Below are 18,528 nucleotides of genomic sequence, written 5' to 3' on the forward strand. Positions count from 1 at the left end.
AAAATTTGGTTTGAGTAAGCTCGAATTTGGCAGGAAATGAATTATTAATTGACCCACCACAAATCCTTTTATAACAAAGAACAAGGAATGAATGAGTAATCAGAACTAACTGGTATATATCATGAAATTTCGAATCATACAAAAAATGGTAACCTATAAGGCTAAGATGTATCAATTGCATTTTATATGCCAACAAACTACAAACAGAAAATCTCCTGCAAGCTACGTCATATCATATCCTTATCGTCAAGATGCTTCGGGCAGTTGAATTGCTTAGTCCAACACCAAATGCCTTGAATAAATCCGTTCACCGATCTTATATCGAGGAGTCTGAATACATCTCCGCTATGCAGAGGGAATTCAAATAACCAAGAACTCAGCTTCTTCCGCATCTGAAGTCACGTTCTTGTTCTTTCTCATTTTGTTGCGAAGATCGGATAATATCGAATCCAAGGCTTCAAACTGAGGATGTGACTTGTCTCCAACAACAAAAAGATGGTTCTGCTTCCCCACCTTAACCCAACTGCAACCCGGCTGCTTCTTCAACCCTTTCTCCTTCATCTTCATTCTCATCTCTGCAGCTTCTTCCCTTTTCCCGTTCGCCGCATATATATTAGACATCAATACATAAGTCCCAGCATCATCCGACCCTGTTTCTAATACCTTCTTCACCACCTCCTTAGCAATACTCACTTCATTGTGAACATTACAAGCGGATAAGATCGCTCCATAGAACGATCTTGACAGCCTAGCGTCATCACAGTTGATAAAATTTGTAACATCTTTCAATCTACCAGCACGACCGCAGAGATCCACAAGACACGTATAGTGCTCTTCTCGCAGAGGAAGTGACTCGTCTCTCACAAGATCCTTAAAGAACTCCATTCCTTTCTCTACCAGTCCGGCATGGCTGCACGCAAATAGCAAGTTCAGATAGGTCACCGCACTAGGTTTGAACCCGTGTTTCCGCATCTGGTTATACATTTCAATTGCTTCCTTCCCATGCCCGTGATGTGCATAAACCGCAATCATACTGTTCCATGATATCAAATCCCGCTGGCATACCAGTCCATTATCGAACATCTTCCTAGCAGCAATCAGTTCACCGGATTTCGAGTACATGTTAAGAAGCGCTGAAGTCACAATTTCGTTCTTTTGGTGGACCGACTTAGATATCAACTGGTGAATCTGCTGCCCTTCTACAAGCCCAGCCAAGTCACTACAGGCGCTTAAAATGCTCACATAAGTTCCTACGTTAGGCTTAACACTGCCATCCCTTAACATCTTTGAGAAAACATTAAGTGCCTCTTCGTTCTCTTTATTCTCGACATATCCTGTAATCATCGTGGTCCAGGAAATGACATTCTTTTCAGGCATCCGGTCAAATAAACCACATGCTTTGTTCATTTCCCTATTCCGTATAAATCCTGTGATCATTGTATTCCATGAAGCAAAGTCCCTCTCCGGCATCACTTGAAAGAGTTGGTCAGCTTCGTCTATCCTATTGTTTTGTGCATAACCTGTGATCATTGCATTCCAAGAAATGATATTTCTCTCAGGCATACAATCAAAAAGTCGTCTCGCTTCATCTACCTTACCGTTCTTTGCCAATCCATCGACCATAGCAGTCCATGAAACGACATCCCTTCTAGGCATTCTTTCGAATAGATTCATCGCCTCATCTATCCTCCCACGCTGCACCAGCGCTTTAACCATTGAGTTCCAAGAAACAATGTTTCTCTCAGGCATTTCATCAAACAGTTCCAGGGCTTTATCAATTCTCCCACTTTGAGCATACCCATCAATCATAGTATTCCAAGAAACTACATTTCTCTCAGGCATTTCCTGAAAAAGCATCTCAGCTATAGAAAGCTGCTTAGATCTCAAGTACCCACTAACCATGGCTGTCCAAGTCACCACATTTTTCCTAGAATCAACCCTATCGAACAATTCCCTAGCTTCTCTCATATCCCCTAACTTAATATACCCAGTAATCACATGCGTCCATGTGACCACATCTCTCTCAGGCAATCCGTCGAACAGTTTGCGTGCTTCTGCAATTTTACCTACTTTGCACAGCTCCCCAATCAGCCATTCGGGTTGTGGCACACGTGGTCTTGAGCTGGAAGAGTAAATCGAACGTACGAGATTAAATAGTTGCACGGATCGGTCATTGTCTGAGCTGGGAAATACCGATGATCTTTTGTAGTAACTTCTCAGGCGCGACAATGCGCGAGATTGCATCAGCTAAAAGATAGCAATAAGTAATCTTATTTACTGCGTAGGTCGATAATAGGGAAAGACAAGTGTTGAAGCGACCAAGGAGCTTTTTCTCAGAGATACTCGAGTTGTCAAAAACTGAGGCTTGGCTCCTGTCGTGGTCGTCAATGGCGTTTGTAAAACATTGTATGCTAGGAAGAACAAACTCTCGGAAGAACACTGATTTTACAAAGTGACCCATAATATTTATACTTTATTACAAAGTGACCCCCTGTTATAAGTGAACTTTGAAAATAGGGGACTTTTGCAGCAAAACAAGCTCATTTTGGCTTGTATGTCGTGTTTGGCACAAGACAAATCATATTTTGATATTTGGTTTCCTATTACCTTATTCATTTCAATTGTATGGACCTTTGAGTCAAGTCAAAAAAGAAGAAGAAAAAAGAGTCAAGCATAAGGAGCTTGACCAAGAACTGGTTCAAGCTCAGCCAATTGTTGCCTCAAAAAATTGTAGACAGACTCTGTAGAATCCGAAGCTATTCTAACCACAACTCCCTTTCCCTGCAACATATACAACTTTGATTAGCCATTTACAGTCTTTTAATATTGTCTAGTTTTATGTAAAGCTATATATGGTTCACGGTTTCCTGATTGTAGGAAGTGGAAAGAAAGGATGATACCAACCTCAGGGCCGAAAGTGCTACAGGAAGCTATAAACTCTGGTTTCATGAAGCGATTACGAGAGCTTGACTCAGACTTGTGTCTCCGAGAACTATAAGAGAGCTGTAATTGTTCTGACATCATGTTTTTCACATTTTCTTGGACTTGCTTTTGGATTTCCTTCAGCTTTGCCCTTGATCCATTTTCAAACATATTTAGCAAAGATCCAAATTCTCATAGAGAGCACTACCAACTCTAAAACGTGTTCTAAATGTTTTGCAATTGCATACCCGAAGAGTATGACCATTGCTATAGCTTGATAGTCTTGCATCCGTTCGGCTATGCTTTGGATGCTCCTCTTCTCTAGTAGCACCTGCAATGAATAAACCATTACCAAAGGAAGATCTAACCACGCTCATGAATGTTCTATCAATACTTCATACACGATTTGCAAGCGGGATTTTACTTGGTTTAAGGTAAACCATTCTCTACAAATCTGAAAGTGGGTATGAGATTTTAACTAACTGTGTCAAGGAATAAAGGGTGATCATCTTCCAGGTAGACGTTGTTGATGCTCTTATAAAACTCGAAATCCCATTTTTCGCCATTAGCGTGACGCCCGCTTGTGATCCAATCCACAAGGACCAGATTGGAATCTGAAAGCAATCTAAAGATCTGTTTCTGATAGTACCGGGCAGTGGAGAAGCAAGTCACTGGATCTGGTATCACAACCAAAAGAGCTTCACTCCCGATTCTCGCCTACTGCACACAACAAACCGAAAGATCAATCAGGAACATGAATCAAAGAAAATGGTCCTATTCTATTGCAATAGCACTCTGTTCTACTAAGAAAGCTCAAAATGATTTTAGTAGAAATGTGAAAGAAACATTACTTCCAATATCTGTTCAGAACACTTTGATCCTATTGCCTTGTACACCTGTGTGAAATCACAAGATCCATCAACAGAAAGTCAACCACGTAGGATGAAATTAGTGTCCATTGCAAAGAGAGAGAAAAGCCCTAAATTGATTCAACCTTAGTAGAAGACTGCGTTGTAATAACTGCAGTGCATCCATCACCAATTGTGAATTCACATGAAATCGAATCGCCCTACATAATTTGAACAAGAACTAGATTGATTCAAGCGCATCGATGGCAAATTCATTAATAAAGAGACAGAGAAATAGGGAAATACAGAGACAATGCCGCCACCATAAGTGATACTGTAAATCCAGACAACGTCAGTTCCAGCAGGAGCTGCCTGAAAGTTCAGTGTCGCCGGAACTTTAATAACTAAAGATTGAAAATTCGAAACTGTGAACTCTACGTAGAGAGAGAGAGGAGACCTTGCTAGGAAGTAAGAACTTGAGAGGATACTTCGAGAAGCAGCTCGTAGCTGTAGATCTTCCTCCCACTTTCTCCACCACCACTTTCCCTGTCGCCATCTCTGATCTCTCTCCACACTGTCGTCGACTTTCTCACTCCAGTTTGAGTAGAAATGTTGAATATTTTATATGCAAATCTCATCAGTTTCTGGATGTAGAGAAAGATATGATTTTGGGTGAAAAATGTCAAATTTATAAGTAGGAACAGCTCTCAGGTTCTAATCATACATAAACTCGAACGCAATCCAAATTAATGTTACAACAGTTTTATTTCCCACTCTTTGTGTTTTGTTTGGTGGGTTTTCTTCTTCAGAAACTCTCTTGGATGTGTTTATAAGAGCAAAACTGGAGGGATGTGTCCTTAATGGCGGAAATGTCTAACGTTGGTGAAGAGCAGAGAGACTCCATACTTTTTGCAGCAATCAATAGCGTCTTGGTCTCTAATACTGCCTCCAGGTTCTGCTATCACTCCTATTCCCATCTGGCACGCCTCTTCCACCGCATCTTTCCAAGCTGCAATTCACACAACAACAAATTTCCAATTCAGAACGGCTAACATTTGTTGATTGATGAGTCATTTCAGACAGAAGAATGGTTTCGGAGAGAAAAATATATATACCGAATGGGAAGAATGCGTCACTGGCCAAGGCAGCTCCTTTAGCTTCCTCCCCAGCTTTCTTGAAAGCTATTCTCAGACTCTCTACTCGGTTTGGCTGTCCGCTTCCCATCCCCAGCATACAATTGTTCTATGAGCCAACCCAAGAATCAGAATAAACTACTAGCAAACAAGTACAGAAAGAGAAACAAGAAAAGGAATCAGAGAGGAAAATCCAACCTTTGCTATCACAATGGCATTGCTCTTGACATGCTTAACGCAGAGCCAGGCAAATTTTGCATCCGCAAGTTCGCTTTCAGTCGGAGTTTTGTCTGAGACAGAATTGAAGCTGATGTCTTCTGGAGTTAAATCGTCCGAGTCCTGAGCCAACCAGCCGCCACCAACCTGTCTGAGCGATAGTTTCCCTTGGTCATTCTTTTTAGCTTCGAGGATCCTCAAAGTTTTTGATTTCCCTTTGAGGACTTCAAGACCTTTAGCAGTATACTTTGGAGCAACCACGATTTCATAAAACATTCTAGTTTCCCCGTCTGTTGGGCTCCTGAACTCTCGGATCTCCCTCGCAAGAACCTAGAGACAGTTACAGATCACTAAACAATTGAATAATGTATGGGACAACAGTAGTTTGACTTTTGATTACCTCGTCAACTTCAACATTGAAAGCTACAATGCCACCAAAGGCACTAACTGGGTCAGCTTTTACAGCTAGCCGGTAAGCCTCAAGAATATCATCACGAGAGGCCACACCACAAGGATTTGTATGCTTCACGACTACACATGTTGGGTTTTCAAATTCCGACACACAGTTCCATGCAGCGTCAGCATCAAGATAGTTGTTGTATGACATTTCCTGCTCACAGAAATAAATAGAAAAGTTAAACATAATAAGGCTTGAAAGCGAGGATAAGGATATAAATGGCAGTTTAAAACTATTTGCTCTGTAAATTACACCGGACAGAAAAAGTAGCATACTTTCTTACCTTTCCATGATGCTGAATCGCTGTTGCGATACCACCGGCATTCACTTCAGCAAGGCTCTTATCAACATAAAATGCAGCTTTTTGATGAGGATTTTCACCGTAACGAAGAGAACTCTTAAGTACAAGCGGAACTGTAAAGCTGGGAGGGAACTTCTCTTCTGAGAAAGACATGAATATCAATCAATGTAAGTTGCCAATTGCCATAACTAGTGTAAGGAGGATCACATAAAAACAATCACATACTTCCTTCAGTCTGCTTCCATAGCCATTCTGAAACCGCAGAATCATATGCAGCAACATGCTGAAAGGCCTTCCACGCAAGTTTTCTGCGGAATTGTTGGTCGCTCTGTCCTCCTTTGAGATACTCCAAAACAGCTTGATAATCTCCTGAATCGACAACAATGAGAACGTCTTTGTGGTTCTGTTGAAAAAACAATAGAAAATATACATTTATAATCTTGAAAATAATCTTGCAAGTGTAAAGAAAAAGTCTCATATGCACAGATATATGTATTACCTTAGCAGCTGCTCTAATCATAGCAGGGCCACCAATGTCAATGTTCTCAATCCCATCCTCAAAACTGATCCCACCTGGAGCAGTAACTTTTTCATAGAACGGGTACAAATTGACAACCACAACATCAAATGTACCTGTCATAGAATTAAAAAAAAAAAAGGTACAGTTAAACATAAGGAGACACTATAAATGACTTAGTCTCAAGCTTAATGTAGAGGATCAATCAAAGGTCAAAACTCACCAATCCCATGCTCATTAAGAGCTTCCATATGATGCTCCACATCCCTTCTAGCGAGGATACCACCATGTATGTTTGGATGCAAAGTTTTCACACGGCCATCAAGCTTTAAGAGAAGAAAAAAAAAAAGGAGAGCTAAGTTTAATATACTAAACTCAACAAAACAATGGTATAAACCAAAACTTAAATATAAATATCAGCGAGATCACAAGACCAAAACTTTTAGCAAGAGCAGCGAGCATAAGAGAAAAGAAAAACATGCCATTTCTGGAAAATGAGTAAGCTTCTCCACTTTGGTCACAGAGACTCCAGCATTCTCCAAAGTAGAGGCAGTTCCTCCAGTAGAAACAATAGTGTATCTACACAAATATCAATGAAAAAAGGAATCATTTACATATAAGATAGAAACAAAACCAAAATTTGTATAGTTCTAAGTAAGAGAGAGTTGTGAAGAACACATACCCCAATTCTTGCAGACCGTTGCCAAGAGAAGCCAAGTCCCTCTTGTCAGATAGAGATATCAAAGCTTGCTTCTCCCCTGATTCAATTAAAGCCCGATTATTTGAAAATCACTAAAACGTAACTGAAAATCGATCACTGAATTTGAAATTGCAGCAAAAAGAAAAATTGTAAACCAGAGGAGCCTGAGGATTGCGGCTGATTCCTCTGAGCAGTCTGAGACTCTGCCATGGCTCGAACAGCAACGAAACTTGGACACAGCGACGTACGATAGACCTGCTCATTGAAAATTCCACTAATATTAAAAAGTTTAGCAGAACATGAAACAAAGACACAAAGGAACACGTCCACACACAGAGGAGAACTCACAGGCTGAGTAAAACGAAAAGGCGCGACGGATTTTTTGCGAAACAAGCCGCAGAGAATATCGCCGGAGCGAGCACTCACGGAGGTGGCGGTGGCGGCTGAGCTGAGCATAGTAGTCTGATTTTGAAACAGTGTGTAGTGTTGAGCTCTGTTAGGTTTTGTGATTTTGCGGCTAATTTTGGAAATAAATTAGAAAAAAAAATAAAAAAAAAAGGAAAATATGTAATTTATTATTGGCGTCAGGTGGAATTATGTATTTATTATTATGGCCTTGACAGTTAGATTACACCTGGAATATTTGGAAAATTGGAATAAAGCTTCTCTTTTTATTTCCCCCAAAAATAAAACTAAACTATTTTAACTCCAAATTTTAAAAAATTTAGTAGAAACCAAAATTCTCAAGTGTAAACTAATTAGTAAGAAATAAAACTTTATTGGATCAGAGTGGTAATATTACAAAAGACTAACTATGGAGATGACGAAAGCTTCTTATGTTTTATATGATATTTTATTTGCTTTTCAGAATTTTAAATAATGTAAGTAGATAACAATTATTTTATTGGTAGGCATAATAGTTTTTTTCTCGAGAATATAGTTTTGTTTTTCGAATTGTCAAAATTAGAAGAGAGATTTTAAGGAAGGACTTGGCTTCTTCTCCTACTCATCGATCGTCAAACCGAGGACGCTTCACAGTCTCTGGTGCCGCCTTTCCTGGTATAAACCTTTTTCTCTACTTCTCTCCTTCTTTGCTTACTCGTCTTCCTTTTAGGTGTATGCTGTTTTTGAATTTTGATCATTATTATCGAAAATCTCTGGATCCGATGTGTTTCCACCTGAATTTCGGGTAATGATACTCAGATCTTGCATTTTCTAGAGTTTCAGTGGTTTTGATGGCTTGATCGGCTTTTGTTTTTTGGTTGGGTAGAGGTTTTTAGCTCAGTTTTTGGTTCGAAATGACGCTTATTTGTTTCCTTTTTGAGGTTTGGAATTGTTTCACGGACTTGATTGAATTTTGGATTTAGTTCTATGTTTTGATCTGTTGATTTACACTCTCTCAAAGTTACGATGGGTTTGCTAATAGTTTGGTGAAGTTGATCGATTTTAGTTTCAGCGATTCCTGTTAGTTTAAACTTGAAGAGACTAGAAAGTAGTCATTTTAGCTAGTTTCATGTTGGAAAGTATGCACAGTCAGATATTTGTACTGGATGATCTGTCCCTGCTAGAGTAAAGAGTTTTATTGGTTTGTATACCGAAAATGTTCCTTAAATAGTATGGTTTTCTGAGTTTTAGCCGTATGCTATTTTGGTTTTTTTGTTCTTGAATATGTTTGACTACTTGAGTAAAGTTACTCTTCTCCTATTTCAGGCACCTCAATGAGAGTTTGAGTTGTTCATGATAGAAGTCGTCCTGTTCTGCAGCCAAAACGTTAGAAATTTGCGAAGGATGCTTATGCAAAGATTTTACTTGGGTCATGATCATGATATGTCGCCTACAAGCGTTTGTGAGGGAGCTTATGAACTAGATAGATAGACACCTTGAGAAAGAAAACATGGATCAAGCAAAAGGTTATGAACATGTTCGGTATACTGCCCCTGACCCTAGAGATGAGGGACTTGGCTCCATTAATCAAAGGTTTTCCCACGACTCTTCAACTAATGTTAACACTTATGTACGACCTCCAGATTATGGTGTTTCAACCCCTGCTCGGCCAGTGCTAAACTACTCAATACAGACCGGTGAAGAATTTGCTTTTGAGTTTATGAGAGATAGGGTTATTATGAAACCGCAGTTCATCCCAAATGTGTATGGTGAGCACAGTGGTATGCCTGTTTCTGTTAACTTAAGTGCTCTGGGAATGGTTCATCCAATGTCAGAGAGTGGCCCTAACGCTACAGTGCTTAACATAGAAGAAAAACGTCAGAGCTTTGAGCACGAGAGGAAACCCCCTTCTAGAATTGAAGATAAGACCTATCATGAACTGGTCCAGTCAGCCCCAGTTATCTCTTCGAAAAATGATACTGGTCAAAGGCGTCATAGTTTGGTTTCTTCTAGAGCTTCTGATAGCTCTTTGAACCGTGCGAAGTTCTTGTGTAGTTTTGGTGGTAAAGTTATACCCCGCCCCAGAGATCAGAAACTTAGGTATGTAGGTGGTGAAACGCGTATCATACGGATTAGCAAGACTATTTCTTTCCAAGAACTCATGCATAAAATGAAAGAAATATTTCCTGAAGCACGCACCATAAAATATCAGCTGCCAGGAGAGGATCTTGATGCCCTAGTCTCTGTATCTTCTGACGAGGATTTACAAAACATGATGGAAGAATGTATCGTGTTTGGTAATGGAGGATCTGAGAAGCCCAGGATGTTCTTGTTTTCAAGCAGTGATATAGAGGAGGCTCAGTTTGTTATGGAACATGCAGAGGGTGATTCTGAGGTTCAGTATGTTGTTGCTGTCAATGGGATGGATCTAAGTTCACGGAGAAGTTCCCTTGGATTAAGTCCTCCCGGGAACAATTTGGATGAACTACTTCATGGGAATTTTGATAGGAAGATCGATCGGGCTGCTACAGAACCAGCAGTGGCTTCGCTTACTCCCTTAGCAGGTAATGAATCTTTACCAGCGAGCCAAACTTCTCAACCTGTAACAGGATTTTCTACTGGAAATGAGCCATTTTCACAGCCTTATCTAGGACAACAATTGCAGTTCCCCGGACTTGGTAACCACCAAATTTACACGTCAGGTCACATGGCAAGCATAGGCTATATAGATGAGAAGAGGTCTGCTCCTTTACATGTTCAACCACAACCTCATTATATCCCGTATTCTGTGAATCCTGAAACACCTCTTGAAAGCCTGGTGCCCCACTATCCACAAAAACCTGAGCAAGGATTTTTGCGTGAGGAGCAGATCTTTCATGTACAAGATCCAGAAACTTCATCAAAAGAGGCCAAAATGAGAAGAGATGACTCATTTCAGAAGGTAAATGATCATCCTATATCTACTGTCGAGAGCAATCTTTCAGCAAAGGAGCCAAAGATGAGGAGAGAATCCTCAACCCCAAGGGTCAATGAGTATCCTGTTTCTTCTATGCCTAGTGATTTAATAGTCCCAGATGACCTCCCGAAGGAAGAAGCTCCAATTGTCACACAAACATCTAGTTCAACACCAGATCCAAGTTCTTCAACTCTCTCAGAGAAAAGTCTTAGGAAATCCGAGGACCATGTTGAGAACAATCTGTCAGCAAAGGAGCCAAAGATGAGAAAAGAACACTCCACCACAAGGGTCAATGAATATTCCGTTTCCTCTGTATCTAGTGATTCTATGGTCCCAGATCAAGCCCTCAAGGAAGAAGCTCCTATTTCCATGAAGATATCCAATTCAACACCAGATCCAAAATCCTTGGTTTATCCAGAAAAAAGTCTTAGAACATCCCAGGAGAAAACGGGTGCCTTCGATACAACAAATGAAGGCATGAAAAAGAATCAGGACAATCAATTTTGTCTGCTTGGAGGATTCTCAGTATCTGGACATGGTACTTCAAATAATAGTTCATCTAATGTGAGCAATTTCGACCAGCCTGTGACTCAGCAAAGAGTCTTTCATTCTGAGCGAACTGTACGAGATCCAACAGAAACTAACCGTTTGTCTAAATCTGATGATTCCCTTGCTTCTCAATTTGTAATGGCTCAAACAACATCAGATGCTTTCCTGCCTATCAGCGAATCATCTGAAACTTCTCATGAAGCAAATATGGAGTCCCAGAATGTTCATCCTACTGCGCCAGTAATACCAGCTCCTGATAGCATCTGGACAGCCGAGGGTAGTATGTCACAGTCTGAAAAAAAAAACGTGGAAACTAACACCCCGGAGCATGTAAGTCAGACAGAGACTTCAGCAAAGGCTGTTCCACAAGGACACAATGAGAAGGGGGATATAGTTGTTGATATAAATGATAGGTTTCCTCGTGAGTTTCTTGCTGATATATTAAAAACGAAAGAGTCTCTGAACTTCCCTGGATTAGGGCCATTGCATGCCGATGGAGCTGGTGTGAGTTTAAATATTCAGAATAATGACCCTAAAACTTGGTCGTATTTTCGAAATTTGGCGCAGGATGAGTTTGAGAGGAAGGATCTATCCCTTATGGATCAGGACCACCCTGGATTTCCCACTTCCATGACTAACACCAACGGAGTTCCTATTGATTATAGCTACCCACCATTGCAGTCTGAGAAAGTTGCCTCAAGTCAGATACATCCACAAATCCACTTTGATGGAAATATCAAGCCAGATGTGTCTACCATTACCATACCTGATTTGAACACAGTAGACACACAAGAAGATTACAGTCAGTCACAAATCAAAGGTGCTGAAAGCACGGATGCAACTCTGGTAAGCTTATTGTATTCAACCTAAATATGGAAAATCTAATAATTTCACTACTGGCAACGTCTCAACTGATATTTTTCTAATTTCCATAAATTTGATATGTAGAATGCTGGAGTTCCTCTTATTGACTTTATGGCTGCGGATAGTGGCATGAGGTCTCTGCAGGTATGCATTTGTCAGCGTATGGCTTAACAATTTTACAAGCTGTTGCATTTGCCCTCTCTTTTTTAACCAGATACATACAACGACTGAGCCACCACCATTAGTGAACTGGACAGCATCACAACATAGGGCCTGAATAGTTGTTCTAGTGATTTTAAAACCCTAAGTACTCTTAAGCAGTACAGACCCTAAGTACCAGAAGGACTTTTATATTATGTCAACCAAGTTATGACTTTCCAATGCAACCTTTTAGCTGTCTTTCTGTTTTTGGTATTCGTCTGTTCTTGTTTAAAGGACTTTTGTAGAATAGGTATAATGTACCCCATTGGCAGGTGAAATCATTGGAACCTTAGAAATCTTTTGTCAATCTTGCTCCTGGTTTTCTCACTGATGGAGAAAAAATAAAGCGACTGTATCCATTTTGTCTTCTGTTTCAGGTCATTAAAAATGACGACTTGGAAGAACTGAAGGAATTAGGTTCTGGTACTTTTGGAACTGTTTATCACGGAAAATGGAGGGGTACAGATGTTGCTATCAAGCGAATAAAAAGGAGCTGTTTTATTGGTCGTTCATCTGAACAAGAGAGATTGGTGAGCTTTCTCTCTGAAGGAGTTAAGGTTTCTGGTTGTATAAGTACATTGGCCACTGCGTGGTTCTGCCAAATTAAATTATCTTTATGCTTTAGGGTAACTAGAGTACTGCTAGAAGAACACTACTACTATCTGACCCCACAATTGACCTTTTAGTTGTCCATTTTTCTTTAGGGTAGATGCTTGTTATGAGCAAGAAGTTGGCATTCTCTGTAGAATCTTACTTGATTTCTCATTCAGTGCAGAAACATGACTCTTTCTTTCGAGAAAGTTGCATTAGTTTAATTGGTTTTCAGTTTCACCAACCACTGCTTGAAAATTTCAGACCTCGGAGTTCTGGCATGAAGCAGAAATTCTTTCAAAGCTTCATCATCCAAATGTTATGGCATTTTACGGCGTAGTGAAAGATGGACCAGGAGGAACTTTAGCTACAGTGACAGAGTACATGGTCAATGGATCGCTCAGGCATGTTCTGCTCAGCAACAGGTAATTATTTAATACAGCTCGTCGGAATCCTTGCTTCCTCAAGATAGCTCTAGTTTATACCAATTCAATTTTGGCAATTACAGGCACCTTGATCGACGTAAGCGACTTATCATTGCAATGGACGCAGCTTTTGGGATGGAATATTTGCACTCAAAGAGCATAGTGCATTTCGATTTGAAGTGTGATAACTTGCTTGTCAACTTAAAGGATCCCGCCCGTCCCATATGCAAGGTGACTTTCTAGGACAGTTTTAGAACATAATGATGCAACATTTTCATTTTCTTTTGTTTATGTAACAAAGAGATGATGCTTTATGCAGGTTGGTGATTTTGGTCTGTCAAAGATAAAAAGAAACACTTTGGTCACTGGCGGTGTAAGGGGAACCCTCCCTTGGATGGCTCCCGAGCTACTTAGTGGAAGCAGCAGCAAAGTTTCTGAAAAGGTATGAGTCCCTAACATTCTTGTGCAAGTAAATGACTTGCAATGCTCTCAAATTAGTTGTTGGTAATGGTAGATGAAAAACAAATATAACCCCTTTTTGTACTTATTTAGTTTCAATGCCCTTTACATGATTTTGCAAGTAATATCGCCATGGATACTTCATTTACACACAGGTTGATGTGTTCTCTTTCGGAATTGTCTTATGGGAAATTCTTACCGGTGAGGAACCCTACGCCAATATGCATTATGGGGCAATAATCGGTAAGCCTGGGCTAATGCACCATAACATCCCTATACACATTCAGTTCTGACTTCACGCTTTGCAGAAGTCTGAATCTCTTACCATTTGTTACTCGTGTGACAAAATTGTAGGAGGCATAGTGAACAATACATTGAGACCAACCGTGCCAAACTACTGTGACCCGGAGTGGAGAATGCTGATGGAGCAGTGTTGGGCTCCTGACCCATTTGTTCGACCTGCGTTCCCGGAAATAGCCAGACGTCTCCGCACCATGTCCTCCTCTGCGGTCCACACAAAACCACACGCTGTCAACCACCAAATCCACAAGTAATCTATCAATTTATTATTGCTGGTACGTAAATCGTAAAAAATGGTTTGTGTATAAAATATTTCCTTGCTGCTTCTTTCGGATTTGAGTGCTACAGTTTCAAGGATTGGTGTTGATTTGTACAAGAAACCCTAAAAGCACATATTGTATAGCCATTTTCATTATCATTGAGTGTAAGTAAATTGTTTTTTTTGGTACAAAGACTTGGACCTTCTTTCAATAAAATAAGATCAATCTAATGTATATGTATGGTTTTTGTTTTAATAGCTGATAAAATAGTCATTCCATTGTTTGTTTAATAACTTGGCAAACCCAAAATTTTGATATAACTATACAACATCATAGACATTACATACAAACAGAATATAACAACACATACATATACATATATTATACATAGAAAATCTGACCAACATTCAAAAGGCTCTCTTGAGGAACATTGTAGATAACACTATGTTCTCTGCAAATCTTCCTAAGAAATGCATACACATAGTCAATCGCTATCTTCTTGTAGAACCTCGCTTCCCTCCTGGCTCGAACCACCGTGTTCCCCATTATGTGTACCACTCCTGCGTCCCTGCACCCGTTTATGAACTCCAGCTCGTCTACTCCACTCATCTGGCTCGACGCTGTCACTGTGTTGCTCACCCGTTTCACTGGGGTTATTGACTCTATCGAGTCAAATGTATCAAACGTTGCCAGATTCTCGTTCTCATTCCCATTCCCGAGCGTGTCTTTAAGCTGTTGCTGGCTTCCGCAGATGCTGTAGTCATCGGAATCCGAACAGCCTCCTTCCATCATCGATTCAAGGCGTACGTACAAGAAGAGGCTCTCAAAGAGGCGTTTTTCAAAGTCATCATCTTTCTTGTGCAAGTCTCTGTATCCGTACCTGTTAACAATGGACGACCAAATATGTAACAGTTAATACAAAGAGTGTTCAATCGACAGTAATCACCGCATAACACTATTTCAGATGGTTACCTTGCGACGCAACGGAACATGTGGAAATTTTTTGGACCAATCCTTTTAACGAGGAACCGCTCTTCCTCGGGTACGGTGTAAACTGGGAGGTTCTTGACGCATACGAACACCACAACTGAGTGAATGGCCGGTAGGTTTGTGATGAAATGAGAAAAAATATGAGGGACTCCACTAGCTAGTTCAGTGTAAACGAGGCCAACCCCCGGAACCCGAACAAGCCCAAGGCTAGGACCCAGACCGAGGATCCAAGCCATTGAGACTCTACAGTGCATTTCAAACTCATATCTCTTTAAAGTTCCGTAGTGCCATACCCACATGATGAGGAGAAAAGCTGCAGCGATCACGAGCGGTACCCAACCACCTTGGTCGATTTTGAAAAGCATGGCCGAGAAATAAGTGCACTCCACGACAAGTGAGAGCACGGTGAATATGAGAACCAGAACCCAATGGCAACGCCACACTAGGATCATGATCAGCGTCATAAGCAGTGTTGTCACGAGCATGACGATCACAACTGCAGTCCCATAAGCGTTTCCTATCTGACTCTGGTTCTTGAATCCAGCGGTGACAGCAATGCAAAGGATCATTAGGATCCAATTTATGTCAGGAACGTAAATCTGACCGAGGAATTTCCGGGAAGTATGCACCACTTTAACTCTTGGAAAGCAACCATGGGCTAGAGCTTGCTTGACTAAGGAGAATGTTGCCGAGATAGTAGCTTGGCTCGCCACAATCGCTGCAGCGGTTGCAATAATGAACATTGGCCAATACACACTTCCTGCAAAACACAAATGTGTACTTAAATCTTAACGTTTGTCTACACAGATTTGTATACGAAAGACGAACTTAACCGAAGAAAAAACCTGGAATGGAACGGTAAAACGCATCAGCTACATGATCCGGATACCTCCTAATGTACGCAGCTTGTCCACTATAAGCCAAAAGAAGGCAAGGAAACACGATTACCGTAAAAGCGATTTGCACAGCTGAGACCGGAAAATGCGATAGATCAGCGAAGAGTGCTTCGATTCCTAACATTTTCATAGGCATGGCAAGAAAACGAAATATATCAAGATCAAGAAAATAAGAACTGTTGAAGAGCAGAATGAACTAGATTTTTGTTTCCTTACCTGTTATACTAAGCATAATGCCTCCAAGAGAGGTCCAACGATCCCGACCTCCTCTCTTAAAATACCGATATATATAAACCGGAGAGAAAGCTTTCAAGACACTAGTATCATGTTTCCAGATATTGTACATACCAATACTTGCGATAGAGAGAAACCAGAGGAAAACAATGGGCGCAAAAAGCCAACCAACCCGGTCTGTTCCATAATGCTGTACGCTAAACAAGCTGACTAATATCACAACAGCAACAAAAACAACAACACCTGTAATAGTAACCACCAAACTTATGACTATTATTATTGACACCACGAGATGTTTCAGGATTAAGTTCAACGCATGTAAAAATGTTAAATACCATTGCTTATGTGAGGAAGGTTTACTCTTAGCCCACCAGCAGCTGAGAGAACTGCAAAAGCAAATGTTGACAAGTGAACATTTTCATTACTCTTAGGCCTAAATCACATACTTGAAAGGGAAAATGAACTACATACCAGAAATAGCGGGAGTAAGGATACCATCGCCGATGACCATACACGTACCAACAAGAACTAAAATAAGAAGCGCCGTTTTTCTAGATGTCCGCTTTTCTAACCATCTTTTAGTCTTAGCAGCAAAGGAATGCTCATGGAACGTAGTGCGGCTGTAAGTAGTAAGCTCTTCATCAGTACGGTGTTGGTTCTGAATTGTTTTGACTTTGGCATGTCTACAGAGTAATGAATACAAAGCAAACGTCCCACCTACAAAGACAATCAAGTCAGTAACACCGATTATAAAAAACAGAGGAAATAAAGCTTGTGAATTGAGGAAACACTACCTTGACCATTATCATTTGCTTTACATACAACGAAAACGTATTTGAGGAGAGGGATGAGTGTGAGTGAATAAATAATGAGAGATAGAGCTCCAATGATATCTTCTGGATCTTTGATCCCATGAGGAAATGTATTGTAGAAAACATATAGAGGAGATGTCCCTAAATCACCATAAACAACACCAAGACTCTGAAATGAAAGCTGCAGAAGTAGAAGAGCCGAGAATTTCTGCAAAAATGTTGTTATTGTTATGTCATCGAAACTCTAACATGATCAGAGACAAGAAATGGAAATGAATCTGTAATAAAAAAAAATGATACCTTTTCTCTGTACATGTTTCTAAGTCGACCAGCTTCTTCATCCATGGATTGATCAAGCTTCTGGTCCAAATCCCACATGCTACCTCTCTCATCACTCTCTTCTTCATCAATCTCACCACCCATCGTTGCTGCTTCTACTCTTGCCGCCATTTAAAACTACTTTTGATTCTAACACAATAAAAACCAACCTTCCTCTCAAGACCAGATCTTTTTACACAAGCAAAACCTGAATTGGTTTCGAATCTTTAAAAAAGGTAAAACTTTCACAAACAAGAAAGATTGTTCAAGAAAAAGAAAAGTTCCTAAAGAGGAATGTCGTAAGAGCTTACATATACTAATTACAATAACTGCCAAAAAAATTTGAGAAAAGATATCGAAATACTAGCTAATATATCGTGTTAATTAACAAGCAGCCAAAGATAATCAGGAACATGTAACAATCAAACAAGTATCAAATAAAAGAATATGCCAAAAAAATCAAAACTTCAACAGTAAACCCAGCAAAACTAAACAAAAATCAATAAACAACACTTAGAGAATTCCAAAAACCAACCCCGACATTATTTCTATGGAGGATAAACACAACGAACTGGAAAAATTATGTCTTTATATAAGAAAACAGATTCTCACTGTTCCATCGGTGGGTCCTGTTCGATTCAGGACCATCGAATAAAAGAATATAACACTGAAATAAAACGAGGACTATTGAAGTTACCAGAACAAAATAGAGTTTCCCTTTTACAGAGTTATGTTGTTCTCTGGGGAATTGAGAAAGGAGAAAGGAAGAAAACGCAAGAGAGAGCTGCGTTTTGACTTCTCTTTCTCTGCAGCTGATTAGAGAGTAAAAAAGATACAGGCAAATTGAGAATTCTATAGAGAGAAAGAGAGAGACAAAGTACGCATATGATTCTGATTTCTGACAGATATGAACGTGGAGAGTTTTTATTGGAACTATCGAAGAAATTATTTAACTAGTGTTCTGACTGAAAGTACAATTCTTTTTACCCACTCAAAAACTACTCTGCGTTTTTATTGGGGAAAAAAAAATCAAGTTCAAAAAGGGCAAATAAACTGATTAGTATGATGATGTAAAAAAAAGATGAAGAAGATAAAATTTAGAGCTATTTCACTGGATCAATTTTTCACAATAAACGGTGGGAATAAGCACCATCACCAGAGTGGGGTCAGATGTAGTTTTGGTAGAAACATTTGG

General features: G+C 40.0%; 5 protein-coding genes across 11 annotated transcripts; 1 reads left to right on the top strand and 4 right to left on the bottom strand.

Moving 5' to 3' along the window:
* Positions 1-8: 8 nt before the first annotated feature.
* AT2G35030 (Pentatricopeptide repeat (PPR) superfamily protein) lies at positions 9-2,415 on the bottom strand. The gene has a single exon (NM_129055.4). It carries the CDS (start codon positions 2,242-2,244, stop codon positions 361-363), a length of 1,884 nt encoding a protein of 627 aa, NP_181048.1. The 5' UTR covers positions 2,245-2,415; the 3' UTR covers positions 9-360.
* A 43-nt stretch (positions 2,416-2,458) lies between these two features.
* Positions 2,459-4,360, bottom strand: URED (urease accessory protein D; the record flags this gene model as incomplete). 2 transcript variants are annotated; one of them, NM_001202751.1, is made up of 10 exons in its annotated part: positions 2,459-2,600; positions 2,695-2,781; positions 2,905-3,073; positions 3,171-3,253; positions 3,406-3,502; positions 3,613-3,642; positions 3,774-3,802; positions 3,917-3,991; positions 4,077-4,142; positions 4,228-4,360. In NM_001202751.1, the coding sequence occupies 10 exons, from the start codon at positions 4,324-4,326 to the stop codon at positions 2,541-2,543; spliced, it is 795 nt and encodes a 264-aa protein (NP_001189680.1). In that variant the 3' UTR covers positions 2,459-2,540. The 2 variants fall into 2 exon arrangements, with proteins under 2 accessions (NP_001189680.1, NP_850239.1); NM_179908.3 differs by having other exon boundaries at positions 2,536-2,781; positions 3,406-3,639; positions 3,774-3,818; positions 4,228-4,326.
* Positions 4,361-4,425: 65 nt separating this feature from the next.
* Positions 4,426-7,610, bottom strand: AT2G35040 (AICARFT/IMPCHase bienzyme family protein). Of its 2 annotated transcripts, none has more exons than NM_179909.2 (12): positions 7,443-7,599; positions 7,250-7,349; positions 7,077-7,152; positions 6,877-6,973; positions 6,618-6,720; positions 6,377-6,510; positions 6,103-6,280; positions 5,860-6,017; positions 5,520-5,729; positions 5,102-5,449; positions 4,886-5,012; positions 4,426-4,779 (listed from the first exon to the last, which is right to left on the bottom strand). In NM_179909.2, exons 1-12 carry the CDS (start codon positions 7,548-7,550, stop codon positions 4,628-4,630), a joined length of 1,791 nt encoding a protein of 596 aa, NP_850240.1. In that variant the 5' UTR covers positions 7,551-7,599; the 3' UTR covers positions 4,426-4,627. The 2 variants fall into 2 exon arrangements, with proteins under 2 accessions (NP_850240.1, NP_001189681.1); NM_001202752.1 differs by having other exon boundaries at positions 4,444-4,779; positions 7,250-7,368; positions 7,443-7,610.
* A 310-nt stretch (positions 7,611-7,920) lies between these two features.
* AT2G35050 (kinase superfamily with octicosapeptide/Phox/Bem1p domain-containing protein) lies at positions 7,921-14,316 on the top strand. 2 transcript variants are annotated; one of them, NM_129057.4, is made up of 9 exons: positions 7,921-8,153; positions 8,805-11,829; positions 11,932-11,991; positions 12,426-12,578; positions 12,904-13,064; positions 13,148-13,295; positions 13,384-13,506; positions 13,679-13,766; positions 13,878-14,316. In NM_129057.4, the coding sequence occupies exons 2-9, from the start codon at positions 8,989-8,991 to the stop codon at positions 14,075-14,077; spliced, it is 3,774 nt and encodes a 1,257-aa protein (NP_181050.1). In that variant the 5' UTR covers positions 7,921-8,153; positions 8,805-8,988; the 3' UTR covers positions 14,078-14,316. The 2 variants fall into 2 exon arrangements, with proteins under 2 accessions (NP_181050.1, NP_001325366.1); NM_001336537.1 differs by lacking the exon at positions 7,921-8,153 and adding an exon at positions 8,204-8,283.
* Positions 14,317-14,321: 5 nt separating this feature from the next.
* Positions 14,322-18,387, bottom strand: KUP11 (K+ uptake permease 11). 4 transcript variants are annotated; one of them, NM_129058.5, is made up of 9 exons: positions 18,031-18,387; positions 17,316-17,483; positions 16,998-17,223; positions 16,675-16,920; positions 16,539-16,589; positions 16,186-16,446; positions 15,919-16,086; positions 15,056-15,833; positions 14,322-14,963 (listed from the first exon to the last, which is right to left on the bottom strand). In NM_129058.5, exons 2-9 carry the CDS (start codon positions 17,463-17,465, stop codon positions 14,465-14,467), a joined length of 2,379 nt encoding a protein of 792 aa, NP_181051.1. In that variant the 5' UTR covers positions 17,466-17,483; positions 18,031-18,387; the 3' UTR covers positions 14,322-14,464. The 4 variants fall into 4 exon arrangements, with proteins under 4 accessions (NP_181051.1, NP_001324455.1, NP_001324456.1 ...); NM_001336539.1 differs by having other exon boundaries at positions 14,341-14,963; positions 17,316-17,541; positions 18,031-18,214; NM_001036407.2 differs by having other exon boundaries at positions 14,344-14,963; positions 16,995-17,223; positions 18,031-18,259.
* Positions 18,388-18,528: the final 141 nt, after the last annotated feature.

The sequence above is a fragment of the Arabidopsis thaliana genome, chromosome 2, assembly GCF_000001735.4.
Source record: "Arabidopsis thaliana chromosome 2, partial sequence".
In the NCBI taxonomy this organism is placed as follows: domain Eukaryota; kingdom Viridiplantae; phylum Streptophyta; class Magnoliopsida; order Brassicales; family Brassicaceae; genus Arabidopsis; species Arabidopsis thaliana.